General features: G+C 36.9%; 1 protein-coding gene across 2 annotated transcripts in view; it reads left to right on the top strand.

Annotated features, from left to right (window-relative positions):
• The window catches only part of LOC131055867 (lysine--tRNA ligase), a 42166-nt gene that overhangs the window by 4571 nt on the left and 14086 nt on the right, over window positions 1-23509 (top strand). For both annotated transcript variants that reach the window (XM_057990184.2, XM_057990183.2), the window contains 7 exons: window positions 2282-2367; window positions 18427-18518; window positions 18637-18717; window positions 19039-19164; window positions 19276-19558; window positions 19740-19836; window positions 19975-20131. In XM_057990184.2, coding sequence (XP_057846167.1) covers window positions 2282-2367; window positions 18427-18518; window positions 18637-18717; window positions 19039-19164; window positions 19276-19558; window positions 19740-19836; window positions 19975-20131 — 922 coding nt within the window. The remainder of the gene's footprint in view (window positions 1-2281; window positions 2368-18426; window positions 18519-18636; window positions 18718-19038; window positions 19165-19275; window positions 19559-19739; window positions 19837-19974; window positions 20132-23509) is intronic.

The raw sequence follows: 23509 nt of genomic DNA, 5'->3' as shown, positions 1-23509 counted from the left end.
CGATAGAAAACAAACGATGAACCCTTCAAAAGGTATAGCCTATCTCTCATATACGTAATAACAACTTGATGTGAGGAGGTTCACACTATCATTCCCCTCCTTCCCTTAGGGCCGAGAAGCGCTCGATGGCGCGAGTGCGGTTGATGAGCAGGGTGCATTTGTTTCAGTTGGTCAAGCGGCCATCCCCCAGTCTTCCCTAGCTAGGGATTAGTCATTAAAGCAATGATCAGTTTCAACATGTACTTTTTGATGAATTCAAGTTCTTCGGTGCTGCTCCGGGACAAACAAATGACTAAAGGCACATGGAGTGCTCTCACTATCGATTGAATGGAGGGAACCTATTATTCTACTAGGCCTGAACGACGCTCACCGATTAAAGAAACGGGGAGGGAGGAGATCTATATATATATATATATATGTATGTATGTATGTATGTATGTATATAACATACATATATATATGTATATATATGCTCAGTCATTGGGTTCGCCAAATTTCATGGTTGAAGTTCAAAATGCGGTGAACATTTAAAAAATGTATGAAGTTCGTTAAAATTCATTGCTAAATTCGTACGAAACACATTTTATTAGGTTTTTTAAGAACAAAATTCCTCTTGCTTGTGGCTAGGGCACAACATATTTCGTCAAGGCATAACAACAGAGAAACAATGGGTGAGAGGAGATGCTTTACATGATGAGCTACACCACCACAAGATCACATAGCATTAAGCATGACATCAAATGTAAGTTTGCTTGGGATCATAGAGAAACAGTGGGTGAGAGGAGTTTTCTCGAAGTATGGCGGCCTGACTTAGCTTAACTTTCATTCGTTCCCTTCGATCACGGATAAGCTTTCATTCACTTGCTCTATCTCTCGTTGCAACTTCATCCAGAGGTTTTTAAGTTTTCTTATATGTAGTTTTCTTTTCTATAGTTTAAAATTTTTTAAAACATATATTTTATATTTTAATAATTTACATTCATTAAAAAATTAATATTATTTTAAAAAATTAATATTATTTTATTTATATTAACATTTAATATTATTTTACTTTATTTGCTATTTTTATTTTTTAATATTAATATTTAATAATAATTAAACGTATCTAAATATCTAAATTTAATTTTTAAACTTATCAACTTAAATATAATATTATTTTAAACTTTAGTATTTATAAATTATAATTTTGTGAATATATTACTTATATTTAAAAAATAAATTATATAAGGCAAATTTAATGTCGATTTTTTACCCTTGCCGAACTTCATCTGAATTTTATGGTTGCCGAACTTGAATTCGAACCTGGTGACTTAGTGTATATATATATATATATATATATATACATATATACATACATACATATGTGCATACATATCCTTCAATATATAGCTTTCTAGGATAATATTATTACACATATATTGAAGCTAATTGAAGATGTTGACGCTCTCAATGCAAAGTAATATTATGGTTTTTTTTGATTTTCCATATGTAGTTGTATAATTTTGTTGTACTTTGTCAACTATTATACTATTTTGAACATGTCAATAAGTCTTTTGTTTTTATTGTTTAAGATTTGGCTTTGAATAATCAATTATAGTTGTGTTTTGTGGCTAGTTTCATATGCTTTTTTGCAAGTTATACGTGTTTTCTATTATTTTTTATGCTTTATATTTGTCTGTATGGCTTTACCCAAATGGTGCCTAACTTGGGTAATCTATATTTTTTTTTGATCTGTCATAGCTGAATTCCAAACTCAAACCCAATCCTTAATTTAAGTTTAAATGATGTTTTAATTGTTGCCCAACTTTATTGACCATACAGAAACTTTTGTGTTGAGATATTTGCATGCGTTTTTCTACATACTTTCATTTGTTGTTATCCGTTTGGTGATCATTATGTCATGTATTATCAGCTTGTTTTGTTTTATCAACTGTGGAGGTGCCAAATGTACTGTTGAGAAGTCAACAGGAGCATATCAGATTGATTAAGCTTTTGCTATTATGATTACACAAAGGATTGGTTTAGGGTTTATATGTCCTAGAAAATGTTAGTCAGCTCATATTTCTAGTTCACCTACATTTATCTGTTTGATCTCAGAGATATGGGAGATTCCACATTTGGGATTATATTTCAAATAGTATTGATTTCTAATCAGTGATATATTTTTCTCAAGCATTTAACTTGATTGTGAATTCAATCTTGTGATTGAAAGTTCTATCTTCTATTTCATCTTAACTGTTCATTGTTGCATTGACATGCACAAACTGTTATTGCTTTTCAGGAATTCAGCAATGGAAGAGGCTGAATTTGTTAAGCATCATGCTGGTGTAAAGCGTGGTGATATTGTTGGTATTGGCGGCTTTCCAGGTGTGTGGATCTCCTCAGATAATTAAATACTGTTATTTGAGACCAGCATTCAGTTTGAACTTACATTATGGGAATAAATTTTGTGTCTATGTCAAAAGGTTAGATATAATAAAGTAAGGCTTCTGTTTTAGTGACATAAGATGTGATAGTGGTATTACAATTACAGCTTTTTACATTTACAGCCCATTTATTTTGTAAATCACAGATTCATGTTGTAGTCTGTGTTTTTTCAACATGGTTCAATGGGTAATGCTTTTTATTGACTTGTATAATTTTCCTCAAGAAAATTTGCTATCTGGTGCATTTAAACAAAGCTGGAGTATATATTAACAATAAACCCTATGTAAGATGAAGGCATTTTATTTGTAGGTTGACAAGTCCCTATTTTGCTGGATGCATAGGAAGTCATCTGGTGTGGAAGTATATAGTTTTTAATACTAACCTTTGTCAGTACTTTATTTTGGAGATGCTTTTGATGTTGAAAGTATTTTCCAAGTTTCATATCATTCCTTCAACATGGATTTATTTACATAATTTTAATTTAAAGTTTACAAAACTGAGGTGTCAATATAACAACTACAACTGATTCTTTAACACCTTAGAATCCTTTGGCAAATTTTATTATGCTCACATCCCTGCCTATATCAGTTACATCCCTTAATTCACAGTCCAAACAGGCTACTACACACACATATGCCTCTCGATACCATACACCAATGGGTGTATTTATGCACAAGTATGAGCACATGAGTAAAAAAAGTAGCTGGAATGCCCTTTATAAGAAACCCAAAAAGAACTGTTTCAATTCCTCGAATGATCGTAAGTCCTGTTTTGTCTTGTATGTGACAGCTTCAACAACAGTTGAATCATAAAAAAAATTTGGTAACTGCCATACCTGTCACTGATCCACATACCTTCCTCTTTCAGAGGTCATAACTTTCACATGCACGCTCAAATCGAGGTTCTGCTTGATTTGAAATTGAATAACGTTTTGATAGGAATTAAAAATATGTAAAAATATCACACTTGAAATAACCCCTATATGCTGTTCTTGATCTTGCAACAAGTTCCAAAACTGAAGTTTCATGCTTTTAGCAGTCCAACCTGTTGTGACGTATTCACACATCGCCCCATTGCAAATGGGGACCTGTTGTGACGTTTTCACACATCGCCCCATTGCAAATGGGGACCCTTGTTTTTTTTGCTTTTTAGGGTTTGTTCTTTAGGTTTTTTAGGGTTTTGTTAGTTGACCTTTGCATTTTGAGTGCTGTCAGGGAGATCAATAGGGTAGCAAGTCCGGCTTGAGTGAGGTCCTGATCCTGAAATTTGGCTAAGTCTGAGAGTCCTGATCCTGAAATTTGACTAAGTCTGGAAACTGAAAAAACCTCCAAAAACTAGATTTTGCAATATAACTCCTGGAGGTCTGAAACCACTCTCAAACATCCTGAAAGTATATATGGAATATAACTTAAAGTATTCTTATACTTAAATGTTATATTCCATAAAATTTATCCTGATAGAGAGTTCGAAAAGTCAAATTTCGCTCCTGTCCTTCACTGAGGATCCAGAGCGAATTTTGCTCCTGTCCCTCTCAGGAGGACCAAGGCGAAGCGCTCCTGTCCCTCACCAAGGGACCAGAGCGATAATACTTATTTGAGCCATTCCTGACCTTGTTTGGACGAATTGAGACATCAAAAGCATGGTGAAGGACGAAATGAGCATGATAAAGCATCCAGACTTGATCAAAAACAATGAAATGATGAAGTTTTTGCCTAGAAGGTCAAATTCGCTCCTGTCCCTCACTGAAGGACCAGAGCGATTTTCTTTATGTGCACAATTTTAGACCTTTTTTGGACATTAACTTTTATTCATAGCATTAAGTAAGATGATATCTTCCTTAGCCAAGACATTTTTTGATGAAAATTGTAACGATTTGGCCTAGAGAGCAAATTTCGCTCCTGTCCCTCAGTGAAGGACCGGAGCTTAAAGTCTGACATTGCTTTGTCCTCGTAGGATTTTAACAACTTGATGATTTGAAGAAGTCCAAAGAGATGCATTTTACCGAATGAATATAACTTGAAGTGCCGTCGTGAAGAAAAATGAACCAAAATGCAAAAATCGCTCCTGTCCCTCAGTCAGGGACCAGGGCGAAGTTCAGTGTAGCTCCCGTCCCTCTCCCAGGGACCAGAGCGAAATTCCTTATAAGGCATGTTGTGGGCAAAGATCAAGCAAGTTTTAGGTTCGAGGCAAGCAATGACGGTGTAATGGATCCGTTGAAGATAAATTTTGGAGTTAACAAAGTATGATGGAGCCTACAAGTACAAATTCGCTCCTGTCCCTCAGCCAGGGACCAGGGCGATATCTTAGTTATGTTGCCTTTTCGCTAAGTTCAAGCCTCTCCAAGACAAGGTGAAGAGTGGTAAGGGCGTTTCGAAGCATCTCAATCAAGCACAAAGTTACGAAGACCACCAAATTGAAGGATTTGCACTAAAATACCCCAGTTCGCTTCTGTCCCTCTCCAAGGGACCAGAGCGAAATTTCCATAAAGGCCTAGATTTTGAAAGTCAATCACGTTTCAAGTGTCCAAGGGGATCAAAGGGACTTCATTTTACACGATGAAAGCAATGGCAAGTTGATGAAAGCAAGCATGAGCCCAGGACATTGAAGTTCGCTCCTGTCCCTCAGTCAGGGACCAGGGCGATATCCACCATATTTGCCAATTCATTCAAAATTCATGCCAAGTCAAGATTGTACATGGTTGCACAGGGTCTAAGGCGTATTAAGATGATGATATGCAAAGGTTTCAAACGTCAAAAGACTATCAATTTGAACAAGGAAGCTATATCGCTCCTGTCCCTCACCAAGGGACCAGGGCGATGAACATTCAAATATCAAATTTGCCTTGTAAAAGACAAGTAAGTATGCGTGGAATGAAAGAACAAAGTCATTACTTGCCTTGTGATATAAATTGGTGATTAAAGAGGCGAAAGACCAAGGAAGAAAAAGCAAGTTCGCTCCTGTCCCTCACCAAGGGACCAGGGCGATAATGGTCTTAAGAGGCATCCATCTACAACATTGAATCGATCAAGCTCGAGATTCCCAATGAAGATGCCAGTTTCAACGTAGAGGATGTGATTTTGAACGTAAAAGGCGAGAAAATCAAGAGCAAAATGCAAAATCGCTCCTGTCCCTCTCCCAGGGACCAGAGCGATGTGGTTTGTACCCCTTACATCTTCCATGTTTGGTGCCAACATCATTTTCAAATTACATTAAATGCTAAAAAATCGATAAATTTGAAATCCAATTAAAGTTAGCATTTAACATTAGCGCATGGGTCTTTATTAATTAATTTTTGCCTTTTAAAAATCGAGTTTATTTAAAATTATAGGCATTAAATTAATTAATTATAAATAAAATGGGGCGCTTGATTTAAAATTTGTTTCATTTTACAAAGGTCGGCTTTTAAGTTTATTTTAAATTTGCCTTATTCACCAAAGTCGGCCTAGGGTCAATGTGAAGGTGAGCGCCTATAAAGGGAGGGGTGAGTTATTTCATTTTCAAATCATCATTCAAACTTCCTTTGCATGCGATTTGGAGAAGACAAGGAGGAAGTGCGAATTTCATTGAGGAAAGGTGCGAAATTTCCATTCAAGGGGAGTGCAAACTTGGTTTGAAGTGGAGCGAATTTGCCATCAAGACGTTGAAGACCCCCCAAAGGTGGTGAAATTGACAAGGAGGGCGTTCGCTAGAGGAGGATCACATTGAAAGCTTCAAATTTCGATTTTGCCTAGGCGAATTTCCTTATTTTGCATCTTTTTAGAGTTAGTTCTCAAGTGAGGTATGGCGAAAACTTCTTTTGTCTAAATTTTGAGTATTGGTCGTCCTAACCTCAATCTTGAAATTTTGAATTTTGAAATTTTGAATTCCCAGTAGCTCAATCATATTTAGGAAATGATAACTCAAAGACTTATCATGAAGTTTCCTAAAATTAATCTTTAATCTAATCTATGTTTATACATTGCAGAATCTATTACTAATTTTGAAATGTTGTGTAGGTACCAAGATGGCGACTCTCAAGGAAAATCAAGCCAGATCAAGGACGGTCTCCTCAAGGACGATCAAGCAAGGATAAGGGCGGCCTCTTCCAATCCAGCATTCCAAGGCGAGGTACATCATCATCTTGCAAATCAAGGACAAAAGGAGTTAGAACAAGAGTTAATTAAAGATAGCCTCTCAACGATATCAAATTGAATATCTAGCAAGCTACAAGTGTCAGATGAGGTGGCATCCTAGTCATCACTCCTCCAGTCAGTGTGGTCCACCTCAGCATGTCCAGATTCAATGTACCTAACTCATGGAAGGTGGCACAAACTCCGATGTACCTACCCCAGCTATCCATTGGTGGAATTTTCTAGAGAGGACATGTGTCCAAGCAATACAATTTTATCATTGGTCAAGCATTAAATGTTATGTAATGGTTGTAACAAACCCTAATTAGGGTTTTCATTGTTGAATCTTGGCCATTGATCTCGAATTGTTCTAAGCCATCGAATTGTATTGTGGGCACTATATAAGCCCTGGCATTTCATTTGTAAAGGCTAATTAGCAATAAGTTAGAGAGAGTTGTAAATAATAGAAAGCAGTTAGTAGATAGAGAGTAGTTAGAAATTGATAGAATAGTAATTAGAGTAGAATAGGAGGACAAGGCAAGAAATTGTTGCCATTGATTGTAAACAAACTCCATTTTCATTGAAGTAATGGTGAAGTGTGTCGTTTCTTGCAATTTGCATGGTTTCTTGTTGAGTCTTCAATCCTAGATGGTAGATGATTAGATGAATGGAGGAAATGTGATTGATTGATGGTGGAATTCATATATCCATACTACTAGCAGTTTGTTGATTACAGACTTGCCTTGTGTAGTCAACTGGAATCGTTCAGCTTAAGCTCAATTTCAATTTGTCGCTTCTTCATTGATATGCATCAACTTGATGGTGTCTATGCCTGCGGTGATGATTTGAACATCATAAAGCTTCCCTTAGAAGATCGCACTAGCCTTGTGGAGATGGTCCATTGATGTCAAAACAAGACCTAGTTAGAGTTTCATCAAAAAATCAAATCATTGCTCCTACATTCTTAGTATTAGGATTAAATCTTCTCTTCGCCCTTATCCTTTTTCCATTTTTTCAAATCTAAGTTAGTCAGAGCCTGTGTTCCAGCAAAGCAGATCGGAAGTTCAATCATCAAATGTAAGTCCCCTTGTGATTCCAGCAAATCACATCATACCACGGCGAGCTTATCCACACGTAGAGACCCTACATCAAGAACCTTGGAGTCATCCTGATTGATCCTTTTTCGCAATATCTTCAGCAATCAGAGGCTTTATTCAAGAGAGGATAAGGTACCCTTGGGTATTTTATTCTGTGTTTGATAGTGTACAAAATACATGTCAACAGGACCCCTACTTCTTTTTTCTTTCTGGGGTTTGTTTCTAGGTTTTAAGGGTTTTGTCTATTAGCCTTTGCATGCTGAGTGTTGCCAGAGGGATCACTAAGAGAGCAGGCTCTGTTTTAGCTAAAGGTGAGTCAGTGGATGCTCGAGGTTAGGGTTTCTTTGAAAGTCTCCCTTAGGCCTAGTTTTGCTCTTGTTGCTAATTGTGTCTTGTTTGAGTTTGAGGAGGTCAATGAAGCTTGGTGAGTGAATATCCTCTTTGAAGGTCTGAGTTAGGTCAAGTTGGTGAGTGATGAAGTCTGGAATGTCATCCTGATCTTCAAATGTCCTGAAATTTGGCTAAGTTTGGAATGTCATCCTGATCCTGAAATTTGACTGTCTGGAAAATTGAAGAATCCTCCAAAAACTAGATTTTGCATTATAACTCCTCGAGGCTCGAAACCACTCTCAAACATCCTGACAGTATATATGGAATATAACTTAAAGTATAAGAATCTTTTTCTTATACTTAAATGTTATATTCCATATACGAATCTTGACCGAGAGACCAAAATGTCAAATTTCGCTCCTAACCCTTCCAAAGGGTCCAAAGCGAATTTCAATTTCGCTCTTGACCCTTCCAAAGGGTCCAGAGCGAAATTCTCCATAAGACATTCTACTTTGACCCAAACTTAGAACTAACTCATTCCCAGGCATTATTGAGGGCAAAACACTTGTTCGGATGAAGAAATGTGAGAAATGAAGCCAAGATTCGAGCCTAAATGTGAATTTCTCTCCCGACCCTTCCAAAGGGTCCAGAGCGAAATTCTCCCTAGACACTATTTTCTCCCTTGTTTGGGCTAACATTCTTGTTCCTTGGACATGGTGGGGGTAGATTGATATGTTCTTGCCTTAGGAAGTGATTGAAAGCATTGAGGAATGAAGATTTTGACCTAAGACATGGATTTCGCTCCTAACCCTTCCAAAGGGTCCAGAGCAAAATTCATATTTCCTCTATTTTGCTCTTTAACTTGACCAAGTTTGAAACCTCTACTGCATGGTATGGAGGACTTGGATGCATATTTGCCTTAGGAAGAAGGTTTGAAGCGACAAAATGATGGAAATTAGCCTGGAGGAGGAAATTCGCTCTTGACCCTTCCAAAGGGTCTAGAGCGAAATCCTCATTTGACCCCCTATTTTGCCTAAGGCATTGAAAGGCGAAGTTTTCAAGCTAATTTGGTGGTAAGTGGACTTGATTGTGGTGAGAAGAAATTGGTTAAATCAAGTTTGAAGTGATTTGAGGAGGAAAGAGGTGTGAAATCAACCCAAAACTTGAATTTCGCTCCTGACCCTTCTAAAGGGTCCAGAGCAAAATTCTTAGAAGACACCCAGTTCTTCCTTGACTAGACCAAGATCTTAGTTTCTAAGGCATATTGAGAAGGTTTTGACATGTTCTTGCCTCAGGAAGTGAATGAAAGCATCAAAATGTGAAGATTTTGTCTAAGATCAAGAATTTTGCTGCTAACCCTTCCAAAGGGTCCAGGGTGAAATTCTTGCAAACAACTATTTTTCCCTTAGAGGAGGTCAAGTCCTTGGTCTTTATGGCGTGGATGGAAGTGAGATATCATGTCTTTGCCTTTTGAGGTGGTTTGGAGTTGGAGAAATGAAGAATCAAGCCTAGAACATGATTTTCGCTCCTGACCCTTCCAAAGGGTCCAGAGCGAAAATCTCCATGGACCTCATTTTCTTCCTTGTTTGGCCAAGTTCTTAGTGTCCAAGGCATGTTGGAAGAAAGATGGACATGATCTTGCCTTGGGGAGTGATTGAAAGCAATAAAAGGTGGAGATTTTGTCCTAGAGGGGGAAATTCGCTCCTGACCCTTCCAAAGGGTCTAGGGCGAAATTTCACAAAACCACTCTTTTCTCTCAATTTTATGCTTAAGTCAAGTGTGGGCTAGGGTAAATTAAGATGGGATGTGTCTTTAGGCATGACTTTGACTTGTTGGTGATCTTCAAACTTGAAGGAATTGAGCAAAAACTAGGATTTCGCTCCTGACCCTTCCAAAGGGTCCAGAGCGAAATTCTTAAAATCACCTATTTTCCCTTCAAAGCAAGTCAAGTCTTTGGTTTTTTATGGCTTGGATGGATGTGAAGTGGCGTGACCTTGCCTTCGAAGATGAATTGAAGTGGGAGGAATGAAGGAATAAGCTCAAAATATGAAATTCGCTCTTGACGCTTCCAAAGGGTCTAGAGCGAAATTCCTTAAAACACCCTTTTCCTTTCATTTTTATGCCAAGCTAAGCCTAGACCAAGGTGGGAGAAGTTGGAGGATGCCCTTAGGATTGCCCTTGAATGGATTGTTGCCTCCAAAAATGAAGATTCTAAGCTTGGACGAGGATTTCGCTCCTAACCCTTCCAGAGGGTCCAAGGCAAAATCCCTTATAGGTCCTGTCCCTGGCCATGTTTTTTAGCGAAATTCTCCTTTCAGCCATTTTTGAGGCAATGTAAATGTTGTCAAGCAAGTTGAGAAATGGATTCAAATGAGGGAGTCTAGAGGAAACAAAGTGAGAGGAATGGAGTTGAGTGAGGGAAAACATGCAAAACATGAATTTCGCTCCTGACCCTTCCAAAGGGTCCAGAGCAAAATTCTTCAAATCCACCATTTTCTCCTTGGGTGAAGCCAAAACATTGATTCTTGTGGCATGGTTGAAGGTGGAGTGAGGTATTCTTGCCTTGCAAGATGAATTGAGGTAAAGGAAGTGTAAGATTAAGCCTAAAACTAGAAATTCGCTCCTGACCCTTCCAAAGGGTCCAGGGGGAAATTCACAAAATGTCCTTTTCCTTCCAAATTTGTGCTAGGCCAAGACAGTGATCAAGGTAGATTGGGCTTAAAGATTGCCACAAGCATGCCCTAGAGGGGATTGTGAGTGAAAGAAGTGAGTATTTTGAGCTAAGGGAAGAAATTCGTTCCTCACCCTTCCTAAGGGTCCAAAGCGAAATTCTCAATTTTACCTAACTTGCTCATGATGAAGGCCAAGACATGGATTCCTAGGCTTTGGACAAGAGAAAGATAGCATATGCTTGTCTTGAAGGCATTTTGAACCAATAAAATGAGCCCTAGAGGGGATTGTGAGTGAAAGAAGTGAGTATTTTGAGCTAAGGGAAGAAATTCGCTCCCGACCCTTCCTAAGGGTCCAGAGCGAAATTCTCAATTTTACCTAACTTGCTCATGATGAAGGTCAAGACATGGATTCCTAGGCTTTGGACAAGAGAAAGATAGCATATGCTTGTCTTGGAGGCATTTTGAACCAATAAAATGATGGAATTTGAGCTTAAACAAGAATTTCGCTCCTGACCCTTCCAGAGGGTCGAGGGCGAAAATCCCGAATAGGTCCTGTCCTTGGCCAGGGTCTAGGGCAAAATTTTATGGGGCCTGTCCCTGGGAAGGATTTCAAACGAACTTCATTTTGATAACTCTTATTGATGATTTAAGGTAGAAAATGCTATGTTAAATAAATTTATTATGTATCCTTAATCATCTTTTGGTTTATTTTGCAGATAGAAGAAGACCAGGCCAGGGCAAGGACGACCTCTTCCAGTCGGATTGGTCCACCTCAGCATGATCAGATTCAATGTACCTAATTTACTGGAGGTGGCACAAACGTCAATGTACCTACCCCTGCTTCCTATTGGTCCTCACTTCTGAAATGTAATTTTCTAATTGGCTAAGGAAGTTTGTTGTAACAAACCCCAATTAGGGTTTCTATCTTGTAATCCTAGCCATTGATTCTAAGTCAATCAGAGTCGTCGATTTGTAAAGGTTTCTCTATATAAAGCCCTGACTCCTCATTTGTAGAGGTTAATAGTTGGTTAATAGATAATAGTCAGGGATTGATTAATAGAGAATGGATAATAGAATAGCAATTAGAGTAAATTAGGAAGAGAAGGCAATAAATTGTTGCCTTGATTGTAAATGAACCCCCTTTTCATTGAAGATATGGTGAAATGTGTCGTTTCTTTGCAATATGCATGGTCTCTTGTTGAATCTTCATTGTAGATGATAAATGATTAGATTGAATGAAAGAAGTTATTGAATGCACTCGCATGGAATCCCCCTAGTCCAAACCACTAGCCTCTTGTTGACTGTAAGTGCCCCTTGCGTGGTCAACTGGAATAGGATGAGCTTAATCTCAAATCGTTACACGTCTATTGTTCATGAATTAACTTGAATGATGATCAGTATCTGATGGTATCTGATTTGAATATATTTGAAGCATCCCTCAGAAGATCGTACTGAGTTGGTGTCAGATTGTTCAAGCCTGATGGTGAGACCCAACCCAGTAGGACTCCACCTAGTCGTTCATCCATCTTCTTGCATTCTAGGTCTTAGAGTAGACTCTCTAAACTCTATACCTTTTGCCATTTTTTTATCTTCCAACTAGTAGATAGGACTTGAGTTCCAGTAAATCAGATGCTCAGGCAGTCAAATGTAAGTCCCCTTGTGATTCTAGCAAAATCACATCGTACCGCAAAGAGCTTACCCACACATAGAGAACCTAAATATCAGAACCTTGGAGTTACTCTGACTGATCCTTTGGCAAGATCTTCAGCAGTCAAGAAACTTTGTTCAAGAGAGGATAAGGTACCTTTAGGTATTTTATTTTGTGTTCGCATGTGCATGAAAAACATATCAACACAACCGTGTCTAAAGTTTTGGCCAATAATTTTCAGATCACACCTTAATTGGAAGGCTTTTTGATCCACAATCTTATAAACAATCCTACAAGAATGATCCAAATTTAGCTTCCTAAACTGCGCTAACAACTTCTACTTTCTTGGAGTTTTCAAGTTGGCCAAAACAATTCAATGAAGAAGGCTCATTATGAAATTAAATGAACTCCTTTAGGCTTTACATCTTATATTGGATCAAACAAGATGCAACATATATGCATATATGAAAGGTACAACAAATCCCTTTCTACTAGGATGCCTTCCTTTGGTCTTACTCTCAAACATTACTCCCACAAGAACTACAATTGTACTTGTCAATAGGGATGCTTTACACCGATCAAATAATTGTCTTTATCCAGAGGTGCTAGCCTTCTAGAGTGCCTCTCACATTGCTTGCCAATGCTAATGCCACTTTTCTTTTAAGGTAGAAATTCTTTTGCGTATAAGCATACTTGAGATACCCACTTAACATTGTTGTTGTATTATGTAATGTCCCCATTTGGGAATTACCCTAGATTCTGCCCTCGATTCACAAATTCAAAAAACGGGGAACATAATATAGTTAGAGATATAACTTTATTCAAATGATGTAAATGCAATATAGATCCTTGTTGAGATCCTACAATCATGTTAGACAAATATTGAAGATACAATTCATAAGATCAATCATTACTAGGGTTAAAGTTCTTATATTCATAATTATCTTAGTCACTTAACCTATCTAATCCATTGTTTGGGTTCAATCAGAACGGATCTCGGATAAGGAGACGTGATAGTGTCCCCAAAGCAATCCTCTCCCCTAGGCCCAAGAGTGGATATACCATCCCTCTTGGCCTCATGTGGCTTCTTGCCATCTCATATGAGGTGGCTTACCTAGTGAGGTGTCCTATAGCCGTTCTCTCTCTTAATGCCACCCTTATTTACCCTCCTATGATTGAGACTCCCTTAAATCCATCCCAACAATTGGTCAATGTAGAGGTTGGAGGAGAAACTACAATAGGGTGCCCAAAGTGATCCTCCACCTAGGTGGTGTGCCTAGTGAGGAATCTATAGCCGTTCCCCCTCCTTGTATTCCCTTCCTCACCTTGCCATGATTGATTGTTACTTATTTGGAAATCATCTTACTATCATGTCTAATATACATGGTGTTAAATGCATAGATATATTATATTAGTATATAAATATTTGTGCATTTATTTCTGCATTCATAAGATATATATATTAACAATTGTTCATGCATACCACAAGAACTAGAGTATTATTGACTGTTGACTAAATTAATTAACAAGGAGAAGTTATTTAGAAGATAAATGTTTGATTCTTCACCAATATGGACAGGTGTTTACTCGATTAGGCAACTGAGTCATGAACAATAAAGAGGAAGGAGATACATCCAATAAAACATATAAAAACCATTTTGTATTCATAAACAAATCAATGATCACATTCCATGTAATAGAGATGCTTAATAATCCATCATAGAACTGTGATAACCCATTTGGAGCAAGAGAAAGATCATTACAGTAGGAGTGCAATGCACTGGAAGCTATCACACTTTCATGTATCACTTATTACAAACACTTTAACAATTGTGGTGAGAGAAGATATATAATGGAATCATTACAAACAACCACAAAGACATACCATTACATGATCATGTGCATTTGAAGACCCTCCCTACACTACAAGATATAATCCATATGTAGCTCAGAGCAGCAATGTTTGATTCCCTAGAATCAGCCTTAGGGATTTTCAGACCAAACAGTTATCTCTAGTGACCAATAGAAACAAAGAAAGCGAGCCATCATATACATCAACAAAAAAATGCCCGAGGGAAATCAAAATGAAATCACAATGGTTGAGGAATGAATGCAGTCCACTCTTTGAAACTGAGATCAATGGTAGATGGAGAATCTTGCCTAAAAAATGAATGGCCCAAATCGAGCAGGTATCGTTTGCAATCATGATGCACTAATCATGTTTAAACATTTTTCAATTTCTTGTTTTTCACATTTAAACTAATTTGAAGATTCATTGTCGCTTGTCGATGCTCTTTAGCTCTCTTGAAATATGTTGGCAAGTTCAAGAAATTTTGAACTTTTTGACATTCTCATTTTCTTTAAGTTTTTCTTTGTCCTTCACTTAATTTTATTCATCATGTTGGGGTTTTCATGAGTTTTTTGACCATGTCGAGGAGTTAAAAAATTATTGAACTCTTTGATGACCTTTTCTTCCTTAGCTGTTTTCTCTCTTTTGAACTACGTCAGAGCTTTTAACAGTTTTTGAATCATGTCAGAGAGTTCAAGAATTCTTGATTCTCTTAGATGCTTATAAAGAACCATTGCGGAGTTTAAGAATTCTTGAACACTCCTACATGCTTATAAAGAACCATTGCGGAGTTTAAGAGAGCACAGTTCGGCAAATTTCGATAAAGGGGAAGGTTCCATTAAATGTTTCTTAGATCGGTTATCTATGATGGACAAATAGGGCACATGCACACAAGGGGGTCAAAAGATGGATAAATTTTACAATTTTTCAAATTTGGTCCCAACACAACAGGGTTAGAATTTGTTTTGTAATAAAAAATTTAATGCAAATGGAGCTGAAGTAGTAATAGTTTTGTTGATTCATTTCCTCACATGCCTAGAGACTTCAACCATCTTGTAGATTTTTATGAATTGAAGAGATGCCCTTTTTTTTTAAATTGGGTTAAATGTAATTTTTTGCATATGCCTTCCTCAACTCAGGTCAAATATAAACTTTAAAAATACAACTTGTATATACTTAAATACGATATTTGAAATACATCTATCTAAAAAATGTTCATAAATATCAATTTAGAATTTTAGAGATGTTTTATTTGCTTAAGAACTTAAGAATTGTTTTATTTTATTTACCCTGTTTATTTTTATTTGAAGGGCTATTTATATTTACTTGATTTATTTTATTTAGTGAACAGTTTTTTAATTTACTAAAGAGTTATTTTATTTGATTAAAAATTATTCTATTTTCCTTTGGAACTATTTAAGTATTGTTATTATTTTATTTGCTTAAGAGTTGTTGTATTTTATTTTTTCCAAATATATGTTGCTTTGTTTTAGTTTTAATGTAAATAACTAGTTTGGAGCTATTTTATTTATTTAGTAGTAATTTTCATTTTCTTAATAATTATTTTATGTACTTAATACTTATTTTATTTATTTAATGGTTAATTTATTTTACTTCAAACTTATTTTATTTACTTAAGAGTTGTTTTATAGTTTCAGTAGTTTAGAAATAAATATTGGCTGTAAATAGTTATTGTTTTTACTTCATGCCATTCTAGAATACCTATTGGCGTGATTACACAAAACTTTCTAATATTATATTAAACTAGCCTATAGAATCTATCTCGTGACAGTAATTTATTGTTGCTAATTTGATCATTTTTGTTGTGGTTCCTTCCTATTTTCTGGGGTAGTTTTAAAAAAATGAAGATTTTGTTTCATTTTTTTAATAGTTAACTTAAAATTTTACATAAAAATAATAGAAACATGTAACTCTTAAGGTAATTATTGTATTATTCAAAATACAATTCCATTAATTTTTTATTACAAAACAAAAACTATTATTACATGCTTAAAAGGTAGGTATTTGACACTCGTGAAACTTGTTAGTTATTTCTAAGAATTAATACATGAGGCATTAATCACATGCCATCTACTGATATTTTTATTAGTAGTATTACCAAAGCAACATGTTTTGTAAATTTAACCCATGTAAAAGTTGAGATGATAATGAGATGCTACCTGCCCAAAGTTAACAGTAGATTGAATTATAAGGTGGGCTTTTCAAAAATATTTATGACTGAAAGAAAGGATTGATGAATGGGCAAGTAAGAGGACAGGTGATGAGAATAGCTCTTCATACCAAAAAACTATCATGTTTCAAGTACAAATGCGAGAATTTCGAATAGATTCAATGACAAATTGTTGAAATTCATTATGTATGTCACAACTGTGATATGGGATCGTGCAACTAGAGAACAGGGGTTTCTAAAGCTAAAGAAAGTCAAGGTATCTGAAGATAGGCAAGAGGCTCTAGGGAAAATAAGCTTAGGGAATAATCTCACGAGGCATTCAGATCGAGTCTTGGACAAATATGAAAAGGCTGAGTTTCTCAAGAGTGCAGTGGACAAGGTCAAGGATTGTGTATGTTTTACACATCATTAAAGGCAGTTGCAAGGACTAGACATAAGTTTGAGTATGAAATAGAAGGAAAGAATGCAATTCCTGAAATGTGATATGTTGGTTGTTACAAAGCACTGATCTAGGAGTCTCTGATTTTGGATTTGGTCATTAGCATGGGGGACATAGGAAAATTCTCCAAAATATTCACTGCCTAGCAAATTCTGGCACTGTCTCCGTAGTAATTGTTTTGGTTTAGAGATGATATAAGCTGTTGACATTCATCATCTGAAAAAAAGAGTAACAAGCTCTAGCATTATCTATCAAACAGAAAAGGAGTAGATACACCAAATAAGTAGTTTTATGATATCAGTCAGGACCTTAAGCATGTTCCCAAGTAAGGGATTCACTAGAGAATAAAACTTGAGAAAGAGTTCAACAACAAATTGCAGTGCCAATGTAAATGTTTGAAATCCAAGCATCTTCATTAAGATTGTTATGTTTATTGTCTAAATCATTTGAGTGTAACCTTTGCAGCATTATTTGGAATTAAATTGACTTGGACAATTAAAGGTATAAATGTAACTCAATTACCTGAAATTTAAGCTGGCACAGCTCAAAACCGTTTTACTTTTATTTTTGCTTTTTACAACTGGAGTGGGGTCTTGGGTGGCTGCCCTCAGTGGAGTTTGGGGGTAGTTCTCCTTACATGTTACCTTATTTTTTTTTTTTCAAAATTTTATTTGAAGTGATTATATTTTACAGTCTGCAGAGGTCTTATTCTTCATCATCCTCTCCTCCTCCTTGTGATTACAAAAGAGGAAGGGCTAGTGTAGTCATTAATTTTCTATTATGGGGGCTCCTTTCAGGTGTAGTGTTTTAGCTTTTCAAAAAAATTTCCTGATTTTTTTATGATTGGGAAGTTTTTTTAGGGGCATTGGGAGATCTTGTTGTCTCTGTGAATGTTAAGCTAAGGCATCCTCAGACACTCCTGCCCCGAGCAGTATTTCTCCTGCTCTGCAGGGCTGTCTTGAGGATGGTCTCTCTTGTGAGTGTTGCCTGGGTGGACATGCAATTCCCATATGGCTGCCCCCAGGATGTGTGTGCTCCTTGAAGCATAATATTTTTGCTTCTGACACACTTGAGGAACATACAAAGAAATGTTATAATTTGAACAATGACATTGCAAAGGAAACATGGGAGAGAGTAATAGATGCTGAATGAGGTATGGGAGTGAGGCAATTGGTTGGGCTGCAGGCTTAATTTGAATGGGGATCTGAAGAACCTCTTTGAGGAAGTGGCAAGGTAAATTCGTGATATGAAGTAGCAAGGATGGCTGACTCACCTGTTTTATTTGTTAATAGAGATGAGATTTACCTGCCTATGTGTTTGTTTGTGTACAATGCCTTAATATTTATGTGTGGAATATGTGTGAATATTGGTTGCTGTGACTATGGAGTTTTCTTCTCCATTTTACTCACTTCTTTGATCATAACAACTTTGTTAATTCTAAGGCTTATTCATTTTGGTCACCAGCATCTGCATATGTTCATTAATTTCCTGTGTTATACACAGTATGAGTCCCAAAGTTTTGGGAAGTATTGATATTTTACAGTAGTATTTAGTATTTATTTTCCCAATTTTCTTGGTTGCTGATATAATATCATTCAAAGTGTTTTAGTATGATTCTATTGATGATAATCTTGGTAAACTGGATTGTTGATGTTGTGCTACAGGAAAAAGTAAAATGGGTGAGCTTAGTATATTTCCAACGTCTTTCATTGTTCTGTCACCTTGTTTACACATGATGCCAAGACAAAGAGCTCAGGTGAGGGTTAAGGATGATCGTGCTCAGGAAAAGGTTTAATGATTACTCCAAAAATATCATTACATACAAATCAAGAAGCTTTCCTGCTCCATATCTAATGTTTTTAATCAACATGCAGGAAAGTGAGGGAAATAAATTTATTGGCATATTGGCTTCTGGTCAGACCAGAAACCCTGAAAAATATGTCCTGAAGGATCAGGTATCTTAGGTCTTTTTATTTGAATGTGCTTGAATAACTGGCATTGGCCAATTCTTTTTTTAAGCATATGTATTATAAACACTCTGCTATAGATTGTTTCTTATGAGTTAGTAACTTAGTAGCTTGTCAGAATGTCACACATTCTGATTTGTTATTATTTTGTTATGGAGTCTTATTGGTATTCCCTGAAAACAAATTAATATTGTTCTATGTTTTGATTGATCCACATAAAGAGAACTACAAAAGTCTCACTGTTCTTTAAAATTGCAGTGGTGTGGTGAGTGACTTGTGGCTTGGATATCTTGAAATTTTGAGTGACAGGAAACAAGATATCGGCAACGCTATCTAGATTTGATGGTTAATTCAGAGGTTAGAAATATATTCATAACAAGATCAAAGATAATATCTTTTGTACGGCAGTTTCTTGGCAGGCTTAAGTTTCTGGAGGTAGTGATCTTACCTATTTTGCTTGTACTAGTTATGAATTTCTAATATATTTCAGTACCGTTGTGTATTATATTGCTTTATTTTGCTGCCTTAAGCAAATTTGATGTACAGGTGGAGACACCAATGATGAATATGATAGCTGGTGGAGCTGCTGCAAGGCCGTTTGTTACTCACCATAATGAACTTAATATGAGGTTATACATGCGTATTGCTCCAGAGCTTTACCTAAAACAACTTATTGTGGGTGGCCTTGATCGAGTATATGAAATTGGAAAGCAATTTCGGAACGAGGGCATAGATTTGACTCATAACCCTGAGTTTACCACCTGTGAATTTTACATGGCTTATGCTGACTATAATGACTTGATGGAACTCACAGAGCAAATGCTGTCTGGTTAGGACAACAATGTTTATTATCAAACTTTGTAACCATAGATATTTTGGTTTTTTGATATTATTTTTTTCACACAAAATGAAGTGAACATGATGAATAGGGACTAGTCAGTTTCTACTTTCATACACTATCAAATCTTCAATATCTCCAGATAAATTGTTTCTTGCTTTCCATGTGTCAGGAATGGTCAAGGAGTTAACTGGTGGCTATAAAATCAAATATCATGCTAATGGTGTGGATAAGGATCCCATTGAAATTGATTTCACTCCTCCTTTCAGGCGAGTTTCTGGTTGTGATATTATTGAATGGCTTGTTATGTGGGAAATATTGTTTTTATCGTTTAGACTATTTACCTGAGTTGATGTGATATCTTTAAAAGCAAGGCCGTACAGTTTATATCTTCTTTTTAACTTCAGGAGGATAGATATGATCAAGGGGTTAGAAGAGGTTGCTGGTCTCAACATTCCTAAAGACCTGTCGTCCGAGGAGGCAAATAAGTATCTGATAGCTGCTTGTGAAAAGTTTGATGTGAAATGCCCCCCTCCACTAACAACGAGTCGTTTGCTTGACAAGGTTAGTTGATGTATTGAATGTAAACTTCTGAATGTTGCATGGTTTTTATTCAGATTCTGTTGCTATTTCCGTGTCATGTTTTTCCTATCTTGTTTGCAACTTCTATTTTATGGTGATGAGGAGCTTGTGGTTGTGTATTATATAGCTTCTGCTTCTATACCAGGGCATTAAATAGTTTGGAATCTTCTTAGCATTTTCTTTCTGTAAAATAAGAACAGTAGAACTATAACGTTAAGTAAATGGTTTATGTGGTGTTTGTTAACTATATATCAGAACATAATTTTCCTTTCAAGTGGTTGTTTTTCTGACACACTTAAAATCCTAAAGATGGGTTTTAACTTTTAATGCAACCTTTTGCTTATTCAGTAGGCACTGAATTGCATAGTAGCTTGTCAGATTTGAATAAAGATATTTAAATACTCATTCAAAAAATAAGGTTTCTGCAAACTTTTTTGTATCAATACTTATGACAAGCTACGCTTTAGGAAGTTTTAGGCATGGTTGGAAGCAAAATTTAGTTTGCTCTGTTCTTTTGGATGTCTTGGAGAACATCGGGCACATTCTGAAAAATACATTTAAATTATTAATGTTGGTCTCATAATAATATATAAGATTGAATTGAAGCATTCACATTGACAAGAAGCTCCTCATATCTGATATTGTAGTGGCTTACTTACAAGGTCAAATTCTGGTACACACTGGAGGAACAGTATATGGTATGGAGAGTTTCTTAGGTCTTATAGGAACTGTTATCACAAAAGCTCGCACCCTTGCTGAGCTATCAACTCCTAGAGCTATCCTAACAAATTAGGAGGAAAAGGGAAGAGAGAAATGCTTGAAATGAAAGGAGGTGATGCATCAAGATAAGAGATGTTTCTCTCCCCACCCAGAGATGACACAAAGAATCAATTGAAATACCCAGGAGATGCACAAACTTCAGTTGCATGAGTGACCCCAACGCATGTATGGAGGTTAGAATTTGCTGAATGTCTAAGGGGAGAAGATTTCCCATAGGTCACACTCAGAAACAAGTAAACATAGCATAAATGTGAGAAAAGAGCCACAAAACATACACCTATGATGAAGGTAATGCAAGATAATTACAAGTCTTTAAGAGAAGTGAAAGAGCATAGAATAGCTCAAGCTAGCAGGGAGAGAACCCTTTACAATGAGGCTTAACAACTTGTTGTGACCATTTCACACATCGCCCCATTAAAATGGGGACCCCCTCTTTTCGCTTTTGTTTTGCCTGTTCTTCTCTCTGCTTTTAGGTTTTTGAGTGAGTGGTCTGTCTGGGATAGAGCTAAACCTTAGGGGTTTCTTTTGGACATTATTCAAGTTGAGTCCAGTCAAATTTTGAAAGTTATTTAGCGTCCTCCCGAGGATTGAGATTGTTGAAATAAGGTAAGCCTGCCAGGAGAGTTCGATAGGTCTCAGGTTAGGTCTAATCAGGGTTTTTTGGGGTAAGATCCAAAATTTTGTCTAAGTGTTAGCATTTTGGAGGTGAAATTGTGTGTCCTTGCCTAGGTAAATTTTGATTAGATTTTGGAGGCAAGATGACGCCTGAAACGGAGAAATCGCCCCTGTCCTTCACTGGAGGCCCAGGGCGAATTTCATTCTAAGTGCAATTTCTTATTTTGCGAGGGCTTGCTAATTGGTTCCTGGCCTTGAAAATGACCTAACTCTGCCTTGTGAAATGATTGGAGACTTAAATTTTGAATATTTTAGCCAGAAAGGGTGAAATCGCTCCTGTCCCTTGCTCAGGGACCAGGGCGAAAATGTTATTCTATGCATATTTGTCACTTACTTTTCTATTTTGTTTTGTGCAGGGTCTCCAGGAGAGATGAATGGACGTAGTTATGATGCTTTTGAAGGTTTGAAGGCATGAAAATGATGGGGTTTGAAGGTTAAAGAGAAGTTCGCTCCTGTCCCTCACTGAAGGTCCGGAGCTTGAATTTCAAATTTACACTATTCCTGCAGGATCAAAGTAATTTTATGATTTGAAGAGATCAAGGAGGGCATGTTTTGTCCATTGAATATAATTTGAGTGGTCCACAAAGGAGGAAATCAACCCAAGTGACAATAGGCGCTCCTGTCCCTCACTGAAGGACCATGGCGTTTTTTCAAGATTCTCCTCTTTGTTTGAGATTTTGAGGCAAGGCTTGACTTGGATGGGAGGGAGAAATGATGTTCTATACCTTAGATGCGATTGGGAGTCTAAAGAACAAGGAAATATATCTAGAAGACAAAAGGCGCTCCTGTCCCTCTCCAAGGATCCAAAGCGATTTTCTAAAAGTGCAATTTTCTTGCAAAGACAAGGCGAGTTTTGTGATTAAAATGAATGGAAGAAGGCATGTTTAGCCCGTTGAAGATAATTTGGAAGGCTAACAAGGGACGGATACGCTTAAAAGTGAAAAGTCGCTCCTGTCCCTCTCCAAGGGACTAGGGCGAAAAACCTAATAGCTAGCCTTTCTCTCCAAGTTTGGACAAACCTAAGCCAACGCGCAAGTTTGAAAGGATGTTTAAAGTGCCTTGAGGTGGAATTGAGATACAAGATTTGCAAATTTTGATGACAATATGGAAAAGCGCTCCTATCCCTCACTGAAGGACCAGGGCGAAATTTCCAAGTATGCCCATTTACCTTATATTTCAAGATGATATTTTTGTTTCCAAGACTCAAGAGGGAGTGAAGTGTGATGTTCTACGCCTTGAGGGTAATTTGAAGATTGAAGCGATCAAGAGGTTGCACAAGGACTCAAAAGCGCTCCTGTCCCTCATTGGAGGACCAGGGTGATTTTTACAAAATCAACAACTTCCCTCCAAGACTACATTTAGGCAAGGTTGTGCAAGATGAGAGATGTCTTCTAAAACATGGTGAACAAGGATTTGCCTCCAAAACTTGGTAATCCTAGGCTAAAATGCAAAAGTCGCTCCTGTCCTTCACTGGAGGACCAGGGCGAAAATCTTTGGAGCACCTATTTTGCCTTGCAAAAACAAGTTAAACATGCATAGAACGGAGGAAAGAGATCATTACTTACTCCATCTTGAGAGTTGGCAATTAAAAGATGAAGGATTGAGGACAAAAGTGAAAGTTCGCTCCTGTCCCTCTCCAAGGGACCAGGGCGAAAATGTCCTAATACACTTTCCTCCTAGAGATCAAATGAATTAAACTCGAGACTCCAATTAAAATGCCATTTTTAAAGCCTAGATGAAGTTTTGAACGTGGAAAATAAGGAATGCAAGGCCTAAATTAAAAGTTCGCTCCTGTCCCTCTCCAAGGGACCAGGGCGAAGTTAGTGGCATTCAGTATTTTTTTTACCATAATTGGGCATTAACATCTTCCAAATCGCTTTAGATGCCAAAATTACCAACTTCGAA

This window comes from Cryptomeria japonica, chromosome 11 (genome assembly GCF_030272615.1).
Source record: "Cryptomeria japonica chromosome 11, Sugi_1.0, whole genome shotgun sequence".
NCBI lineage: Eukaryota > Viridiplantae > Streptophyta > Pinopsida > Cupressales > Cupressaceae > Cryptomeria > Cryptomeria japonica.
Note: the sequence above shows the minus strand (reverse complement) of the source record. Positions and strands in the feature narration are given on the sequence as shown.